General features: G+C 33.7%; 1 protein-coding gene across 1 annotated transcript; it reads left to right on the top strand.

Moving 5' to 3' along the window:
* The first annotated feature begins 2,020 nt into the window (after positions 1-2,020).
* Positions 2,021-9,265, top strand: LOC145061596 (aconitate hydratase, cytoplasmic-like). Its single transcript, XM_079009129.1, has 20 exons — positions 2,021-2,472; positions 3,001-3,105; positions 3,227-3,387; positions 3,483-3,575; positions 3,704-3,889; positions 4,058-4,219; positions 5,075-5,219; positions 5,306-5,448; positions 5,546-5,602; positions 5,691-5,770; positions 5,847-5,922; positions 6,017-6,202; positions 6,314-6,381; positions 6,483-6,601; positions 6,833-6,954; positions 7,432-7,530; positions 7,613-8,092; positions 8,226-8,324; positions 8,399-8,641; positions 8,923-9,265. The coding sequence occupies exons 1-20, from the start codon at positions 2,190-2,192 to the stop codon at positions 8,992-8,994; spliced, it is 2,979 nt and encodes a 992-aa protein (XP_078865255.1). The 5' UTR covers positions 2,021-2,189; the 3' UTR covers positions 8,995-9,265.
* The last annotated feature ends 1,128 nt before the right edge of the window (positions 9,266-10,393 follow it).

Here is a 10,393-nt window from a genome sequence, read left to right as displayed (position 1 = left end):
TTAAAAAAAAAATACCATCGTACCCTTTTCTTAATCCTTTAATGAACTCACATGATAGTTAATTATTTTAAATGAATGCATAATACAAGCTCTATAATATACTTCAAAAATTAAGTTCTAATGAATGTAATTATTATAATAGTTCTGTAAGATTCCTTTATTGTTTTGGTTTGGCTAATATGACAATGAAAGTTTTGTCATTCATGAAAACCTTAACAATATATATATATATATATATATATATATATATATATATTATTGCTTAATCATATTATTATATGTACTACACACTTATATTTGGGAGTTGCCTAAGGTGTAACCAAACAGTGTCTTTGTGAACTCAAACAAAATGCATGTAGCTTTCAATTAATTCAAATACAATATCGGCCATTTCAACTCACTCCTCAAGCGTTGCATTCACCTTACATGCTTCTTTGATTCATACCATCTAGTTGAGAAATTGTTGTATATCTTCAAACATTGTAATCACGAACATTTGCATATTATAAAATACTATTTTTCTACGCTCATTGACTTATGGAGGAGGTAATAGGATCCTAAATTCTAACAATTGCTCTTGTACACGGTGAAAATCATGAATAAATTCTAACACAATAAACTAACAAGACCCCATTGCCTAACCTCAATGCACATCACTCCATATTTTACTGTACAAATGGAGCAACATTTGATATCGAAGATTGTGATAAAATGCACACTTTAATGTGTCATATTTTCTTATACCAAATGTGACATTTTTGTTAGGATCACGACTAGCCCAACCATGCTCAACATAGAAGAACAATGAAATTCCATTTTTTAAAACCAATTGACGATAAAAGGGATTACCCATTGCCTTATACTTTCTCTTTTTACTGATGTAGGATTGGGTTTGCATCCTAACAATCCTCCCCTCAACCAAGTGTTCCGTCATTGGCTTCCTATTCAATGGCTGTTCATCAAATCCAATCATTTTTCATACCGCCGATACTCTCGGGACACGCTCACCTGACCTGGGGCCATCGGTAAGACTTTCGATACTAGAATTCAAGATCAACTTCGTTGGACTGGAAATTAATAGGGATTGCACCACCTGCGCCGACCACATCATATAGGCTATGGCCGTAGCTCTGATACCACTTGTTAGGATCACGACTAGCCCAACCATGCTCAACATAGAAGAACAATGATGTTTCATTTTCTAAAACCAATTGATGATATAAAGGATTATCCACTGCGTTATATGTTAGCATACTAGTTGTGATACCCATGTATTACATATGTTAATTTAAAAAAAAAAGTTAAATATAAATGTCAAAATACTTGAGAACTTTGAATTTATAAGAAAATAAAAAAAATAATGAATTATTATAATGGAAATGTTTTTTTATCTTTTAAATTTAAACAAATAATTTAAATAAATAAATAAAAGAAATTAATGAGCTTTAATTTTGAGAATTTTGAAATTAAAAGGTAAGTTGATTAATACAATTGATATTCATTTATTAATATGCAATTATTATATTAAAATATTATGAAAATTTAATAAAATAGAAAAACTCATAAGATGACACGTAAGAAAAAATTAATTCAAAATAACCACAAAATGACATTTTTACAAATTGAATAAAAGTATGACAAATAAAAAAAATATTCATTTATTAGAATAGATAATTTTTTTTTATTTTACCGAGGATTAGATTTGCATCCCAACATTTTTTTTTCAAAGTATGCATATAAGAAAGTTAAGGCCCATCAACTAATTTTTGATTAAATTTTGAAAATTAGGAAATAAAATTAGTTTGCTTTGTTTTTGTGTTCTTTTTTCCTTTTTTTTAATATTATAAATTCATTTTAGTTAATCATGATGTGATTTTTAACTTAAAATTTAAAATATTAGCTTGATAATAATTTTAAAAAGAAAAATAGACCAAAAAAGTAAAAGTAATTTGCCCATGTTTCGTTTGAAAAGTATGTTGGACTTTGGAATCGCCAGCACTACTACAATTCCCCGCAGCCTCTGCTATTTTACAACTTGCCCTTTCCACACGCCCCCTCGCTCTTCCTTCCCAAATATTCTCATCTCTCTGCTCTTCACAACCCGCCATTAATACTCCATTCCTCAATCAATCAACCTTATCATCGCAATTTCATTTTCTGGATGCTTCTGTAATTCAATCGCAATCACCATGCATATAACAGGACCTCACTCTTCAACTCTCCTTCGTCGAGCTTCTAGGTCCTCAGCCACCAGGCTTCACTCTTCTCTTTCCGGAAAATCTTCTTCGCCGTCGCCTTCACCAGTCGCGTCTCAGTCCCGATCTCATACCACCGCATCGGCTGCTTTCCGCTCCGTCCGATCTAGATGGAGCCACGGTGTTGATTGGAAGTCTCCTGCCTCGCTGTCTTCTCAGATCAGGACTACTGCTTCTCCTGTTCTTGACCGTTTTCACCGTAGTCTCGCTACCATGGGTAATTCCTTTGTCTTTCTTCTTGCTTGCTTCTGGTTCCTGCGCTATTCATTTTGGTTTCTTCTGATCTGTTATTTCACGTAATTCTGCTGGAGTGTCAACGCTTGCGTGGCTGATACTGATCGGTGGGGTGATGTTTGACCTCAAACTTTTTTTCAGCTGTGCGATATTGAACAAAGACTAATAAATTATGATTATAATCTAGTAGCGTACAGGTTAAGCAGGATTATAGTCGTCAAGTCGGTAGTGCTTTAGATATACAAGTATCACTATAAGTTACTACCACTTCTGACCCACGAAATAAATATGAATCGGACTGAGGGAGTGTATAAAATTATTGACCTGACCATATACTTCTATGATTATGAAAAACAGCCTAAATAAGTATTGATATGAGTATCGAAGCACATATCACAACGAAAATGAGATGTTCTATGCTTTCTAGTGTTTCTTACTTTTTTTTTCTTTCTGAAATTGCGATTGTCTTTGAGTTTTTAGATCTGATTCGTATGTTTAATTGCATCTACAGCCTCTGATCATGCTTTCAGTGGGATTTTGACTGGTCTCCCAAAGCCTGGAGGTGGAGAGTTTGGAAAGTTCTATAGTTTGCCTGCGCTGAATGATCCAAGAGTTGGTAAGTCTTTTTGACTCCTCCGCTTCACTTCCCAACTTTTTAGCTGATATTTTTCATTTCAAGAATCTATAAATTAACAGTCACTTGAAACTGATCAAACGTTTGTTCATATGGAGATCAGACAAGCTGCCATATTCAATTAGGATACTTCTCGAATCAGCCATCCGTAATTGTGACAATTTCCAAGTCACCAAGGCAGATGTCGAGAAAATCATTGATTGGGAGAAGACTTCTCCAAATCAAGTTGAGATCCCATTCAAGCCAGCTCGTGTTCTCTTGCAGGTTTCTTTTCTGAACCTCTTTTTGATCTGACCTGTAAACACATCCATTCTGTTAATGTGTTGAAGAACTGTGTTTTAACATTTGTTTATTCTCAGGATTTTACTGGTGTGCCTGCTGTGGTAGATCTTGCTGTTATGCGTGATGCCATGAACAATCTTGGTGGGAACTCTGAAAAAATCAATCCTTTGGTACGTATACCTTAATCCATTAATATCAATTGCCATATAAGTGGTCACACCTATTCATTCAAGATGTTTCATTATGCTAGTAACTTGATTTTATTCTCTGCTTTTCTCACTTTGATATTCTGGTTCAGGTTCCTGTGGATCTTGTTGTTGATCATTCAGTTCAAGTTGATGTTGCTAGGTCTGAAAATGCAGTACAAGCAAATATGGAACTTGAGTTCAAGAGAAACAAAGAAAGATTTGCTTTTCTTAAGTGGGGATCCAAAGCTTTCCAAAACATGCTTGTTGTTCCACCTGGATCCGGTATTGTGCATCAGGTATAAAACCATTTTAATGATCAAACTTTATTGGTACTTTTATAGCTTACAACATTTTAGATCTATCTTGATTCTACATAAATACTTTGTTTTTCATCTTGATTCTAGTTGCAAGTAGATGTAACTAGTGATGAAACCAATATGAACTTTTACTTATGACAATTTCAGGTCAATCTTGAATATCTTGGAAGGGTTGTTTTCAACACTGATGGGATGTTGTACCCTGATAGTGTTGTGGGAACTGATTCCCACACAACTATGATTGATGGGTTAGGTGTTGCTGGTTGGGGAGTTGGAGGAATTGAAGCAGAGGCCACAATGCTTGGGCAGGTAATAAACAGCACAAATATTTCAAAAAATGTGAATAAATTATTAGGGGGGTGTTTGGTTTGCAGAATGTTTTTGGAAGAAATGGAGTTTGTCAAAGGAATTGGAATCTGAAAGAATTGTAACTTTGAACTGTTTGGTTGGCAGGGATGGAATGGGATATGATAATAAAAATTAAACAAATTTTAGTTTTTTCTTCTAATTAAATTTTCATCTCTGTTTATTTCAATATATATGAGGGCAAGTATTAAGCAATCCCTTATAGTTTTTACTATTTTGTGTAATAACCATTATTAAAAAAGGTTATTATTATAGGCATTTGAGAATTGTAAAATTTTTCATGAAAGCCCATTTGAGATTTTTTTTTTATTAAAAATTTTAGTATTAGGGAAAATGATAGAAAACCCCTTATTGTTACCTCTTTATGAATGTTTTGAAATAGCTTTCATTGAATACTTGCAAATTCTCAAATTGCTTTCTTGAAAAACTTATTTTTATAATGACTTTTCCATTAAATTATCCAACATATAAAGGCTTTTCTAGCATTTACCCTACATATAAAGATGATATGTTGGTTTCTTAATAAGAAAAATGAAGAATGGAGATGAATTTGTACCCCTAGGAATGGTGAAATCCATCAAACATAAAATCTAAAGGAATTTGACTTCCATCTGGCAACCAAACATGCCATGGAATGGAATCTCGAATTGCATTGCCTTTCACTGGAATCCAGAAACCAAACACGCCCTTCTTGATTATCTGTTATGGATAAATCTCTGAACTTTATATTCTTGAAATATAATATAATATTCAAGATTCTTGCCCCAATTGTCTAACAATATATTTTCATATCAACAGCCAATGAGCATGGTTTTGCCTGGTGTTGTGGGGTTCAAGTTATCAGGGAAACTCCGCAATGGTGTAACAGCTACTGATTTGGTTTTAACTGTCACCCAAATGTTAAGAAAGCATGGTGTCGTAGGCAAATTTGTTGAATTTCATGGTGAGTAAACTTTTTTCTTTCTTTTTTTTTTCTTTTTTTGTGAAAAATATATTCACAGACTGATGTTTTCACTTTTGTTTTGTTAGGGGATGGTGTTGGTAAAATATCACTTGCTGACAGGGCAACTATTGCCAACATGTCACCAGAGTATGGTGCTACCATGGGGTTCTTCCCAGTGGATCATGTCACTCTTCAGTATCTCAAGTTAACTGGAAGAAGCGATGATACAGTATGTAAAAATTAGTTATATGATCATATCTTATTCTACCTTCTGCCATCTGTCTATTTCTGTAAATCTTGATGAACATGTTCTTTGTGAAATACAGGTGGCCATGATAGAAGCGTACTTACGTGCAAACAATATGTTTGTAGATTATAGTGAGGTAATTTTTCAAACAAACAATATGTTAATAAAATTACTGCATCACTGGAATATATGTAACAAACTAACAATGATGTTTCTTTTTTCAGCCACAACAAGAAAGAGTCTACTCATCTTACTTGTCGCTAGACCTTTCAGAAGTTGAACCCTGTATTTCAGGGCCCAAAAGGTGTGTCTCCGTTTTTAAAGGGTCCCACATATTGTTTTACATTTATATTTACTAATGTATCCTCTTCTTTTGGCAGACCTCATGACCGAGTCCCTTTGAAAGACATGAAAGCAGATTGGCATTCTTGCCTCGATAATAAAGTCGGATTCAAGGTGAGTTGCATTATTATTTATTATTACTACAAAGTTTTGTAGCATTTATTAACTTGTGACTTGAATTATTTATAAAAAAACTTTTTTTTGGCAGGGTTTTGCTGTACCAAAAGAGACACAAGACAAAGTTGCAAAGTTTTCATTTCATGGACAGGAAGCAGAACTTAGACATGGGAGTGTTGTTATTGCTGCAATTACAAGTTGCACAAATACATCAAACCCTAGTGTCATGCTTGGGGCAGGTCTTGTTGCCAAAAAGGCTTGTGAATTAGGCCTAAAGGTTAGTGATCCTCTTTTTTTCACAATTTTTTTTTTATATCTAGTGCTAATGGAATTTCTAGTTCCATTCCATCCACTTCAGCTCTAATTTCATCTATTGCTTAATCACCAGGTCAAGCCATGGGTCAAGACAAGTCTAGCTCCAGGTTCTGGAGTTGTTACCAAATATTTGCTCCAAAGGTATTTTCTTATTAGTGTTTGCTTCTTTAATTAGTTTCCCATTAATTTTGAAAAATGAAGAGTATCAATATTTGTTTTTTTTCTTAAAAAAAATAATGCAGTGGGCTGCAGAAGTATCTAAATGAACAGGGGTTCAACATTGTTGGATATGGGTGCACGACATGTATTGGCAATTCAGGGGAATTGGATGAATCAGTTGGTGCAGCTATTACTGAAAATGGTATGTTCTACTATTACAGGAATGGAATCTGAGAGTGGAATTGTATTCCTCTCACTCTTAGGAATGGTGAAATACATCAAACGTGGAAGCATTTGAAGGAATCTGATGGAATTCTGAATTTCATCCATTGGGAAACCTAACGCGCCATGGAATGGAATCTCAAATTCCAATTCTATCAGATTCCAACGGTATTTGGTGATTATTTAAATCACCTTTTGTTATTTGTTGCAGATATCATTGCATCTGCTGTTCTTTCTGGGAATAGAAACTTTGAGGGACGTGTTCATGCCTTGACAAGAGCAAACTATCTTGCATCACCACCTTTGGTTGTTGCCTATGCCCTTGCTGGCACGGTAAGAATTTAACTTTATTCAATATAAATAAAATGAGTTCAATGCAAAAAATAGCAATGTACTTTCAGGTAGATTTTCTAAAACACAATGCCTTAACAAGAAAAAAACTGAAAGCATAATGCTGTAATGGAATGAAATGAAAGTAGGAAGCTATAGTAATAGTACAACATTGTACTTTGAAACATCTACCAATTAGGCAATTATAACAATGACATCAAAGTAGATATTTCAAAGTATAATATTCAATTAATAAAAGAAAAGTACAATACTACAGTTTTTAAGAAAAATACTGAGTACAATGCTGTAATAAACAGAAATCAAAGTAGGACACTATTATACAAAAATAAACAAAAGTGCGTTGCTATTTCTTACCATAAAAAAAGGTTTCACGAGTTCTTGGATTGGATCATTCTTATTCTTATCAGATAAATATTTATTTATTCTCAATTCATTGCGAATGTCCCTTATGTTCCACAGGTTGATATTGATTTTGAGACCGAACCAATTGGTGTTGGAAAAGATGGAAAGGATGTTTATTTCAGAGATATCTGGCCAAGTACTGAAGAAATTGCAGATGTAAGTATTCTGCTTGCTGCTAAAAGATGTAAATGCCCTCCTCACTCACAGCCTAATGTAAAGTTGTATATATTTATTGCAGGCTGTTCAATCGAGTGTTCTTCCAGAAATGTTCAAGAGTACTTACAAATCCATCACCGATGGAAACCCCATGTGGAATGACCTTTCAGTCCCTCAAGCCAAACTTTACTCATGGGATCCAAACTCCACCTACATTCATGAACCCCCGTATTTCAAAAACATGACAATGGACCCCCCTGGTGCCCATGGTGTCAAGGACGCCTACTGCCTCCTCAATTTCGGTGACAGTATCACAACCGATCACATTTCGCCAGCTGGAAGCATCCACAAGGACAGCCCGGCTGCAAAGTTTCTTCTAGAACGTGGTGTCGATCGTAAGGATTTTAATTCTTATGGTAGTCGACGTGGTAATGATGAGATTATGGCCAGGGGTACTTTTGCCAATATTCGTATTGTCAATAAGCTTTTGAATGGAGAAGTTGGCCCAAAAACGGTTCATATTCCTTCCGGAGAGAAATTATCCGTCTTTGATGCTGCATCCGTAAGTTCCTAAACAATGCATTGGACTGAGACAAAACAAATATATATATATATATATATATATATATATATATATATATATATATATTTTGTATTTTTCTCTTAATTTGTACAATCATGGCTTCCTTTTCCAGAAATACAAGGAGGCTGGTCAAGATACAATTGTGTTGGCTGGAGCAGAGTATGGAAGTGGAAGTTCCAGAGATTGGGCTGCCAAGGGCCCTATGTTATTGGTAAGTTTCCAGTTTTAATTTCTTACCCTTGAAGCTTCTGGAATGTTGTTTTAATTATTATATAATACAAACAGGGGGTTAAAGCGGTAATTGCGAAAAGCTTTGAGAGGATTCATCGTAGTAATTTGGTAGGAATGGGTATTATACCACTTTGCTTCAAAGCCGGTGAGGATGCAGACACACTAGGGTTGACTGGTCATGAAAGATACACCATTGACTTATCAAGCAACATTAATGAAATCCGCCCCGGTCAAGATGTCACAGTCAGTACTGATACCGGAAAGTCATTCACGTGTGTCGCCCGCTTTGACACTGAGGTATGTCTAGTATTTCGGGGAAACAAATCTCTGTTTCCAAAGCTTTTCTGCCAGCTACCTAGTTGGCCCACTTTACTGTCTGTGCCAGCTAGGTAGCAAGCCCACATTGTCCGTCATGGACAGTGTGGGCCTAGCGGTAGTTGGCACATGGCCAACTAGCAGACCCACTGTACCTAATGGATAGTGGGTCTGTATGCCAACTACCTAGTAGGGGTTGTTGGAAAAGTAACATTTTTTGCAAATATAATATCAAGGATATTTGTTATGGTTTATGTATGTAGGTGGAATTGGCGTATTTCAACCATGGTGGAATTCTTCCATATGTTATCCGACAACTAGCGGCACAAAAATGATGTGGTTTTAGAGAGGTTTATCGGGTTGTACAATGAGAGGAAGTGAAATAAAATGTTTTTTCATCCACATTTATGATTTGTTGCATCAAGGGAATGGAAGTTTGAGGATAGTCTCTTGCAGATGGCAAAGTGATTTGCAGTTGTTGCAACAGTTTTTTCTTTTGTAACGATACACTCTTATTTCAGGCTGATTTATTTCCCCTATTTATAAGGGAGACAGGTACCCTACACAGGGAAGCATGATATAATTTCGCTAAGTTTGCTAGTTTTACTTTTTGTGCTGTTGTCATGCATGATCTATATTGTATTTCGGTTGATTCAAGGATTATTTGATCAAATAAACCAATATCTAAACCTCGATATACCTCATGATAATTTAACACAACAAATCAGCAAGTATAAACAAGATTTCTACACAAAACATATAGATCATTTAAAAAAAAGGAAAGTAATTGATCTAATTACAATTTAATGAGTATTTAAAGAAAATAACAAAAAAAATTGTTTTTAACAAAAGTAACTACTTGGTCTGAAATAGACATTACTGACTAAGAAAAAATAATTTTTCTGACAAAAAAAATACTCCATCCGTCCCATAATTATAGTTCATTTTTTCTTTTTGGTTTGTCTAAAAATAATAGTCTACTTCTAAAAATAAATAACAATTTTACCAAAATACCCTTTCATTATTACTTAATCAACTAAGCATTTAATGGAACATTTAAATGCAAAGTAACGACAAAACTATTATTTTATTAAATAAAGTTAATGGTAATTAATGCTTTTTTTAATCTGTGTGTTTTTTGTCTGTGGACAATAATATTGAGACGGAGGGAGTATATTTCAATCAATATTCTTACAGATTCTAAACTCATACTTGGATCTCGAAAAAATAAATAAATTGCGAAATTTTAAAAACAAACCCAAAATCCGATTAAAATATTTGTTTTTGTTTTTTTTTTTTTTTTTTTTTTTTGTTTTTTTTTTTTTTTTAACTTTAATATGATAAAAAGTTTAACAAACATAGTAACGTGAATTTTATATAAATAATAAGATATTTCTAAAAAACAATTAGAAAAAAACAAAAAAAATATCTCTGAAATTTAAAGAGCTCATCCGGAATATAGCATTCGGGAGTAAGTCAGTAATCGTTCATTTAAACACATCAAAATAGATATTTTGAATATAAATAGAAATTTATTTGAAAAAAAAGAACTTCAGAATATAAACACTACTCTAGAATAAGACATTTCAGAATCGTGGTTATTTTTTCAAAAACTGAAAAAAAAAGTGATAAATTTTTTTGAAAAGTTTATTTATAATGGTTAAATCATAAGAAAAAAATCTTAAACAATGAATGACTAAAAGTTCTAAACATTTTTTTTGAAATGGATAAATA

This window comes from Lactuca serriola, chromosome 7, assembly GCF_051521515.1.
Source record: "Lactuca serriola cultivar US96UC23 chromosome 7, Lser_US96UC23_V15, whole genome shotgun sequence".
NCBI lineage: Eukaryota > Viridiplantae > Streptophyta > Magnoliopsida > Asterales > Asteraceae > Lactuca > Lactuca serriola.
Note: the sequence above shows the minus strand (reverse complement) of the source record. Positions and strands in the feature narration are given on the sequence as shown.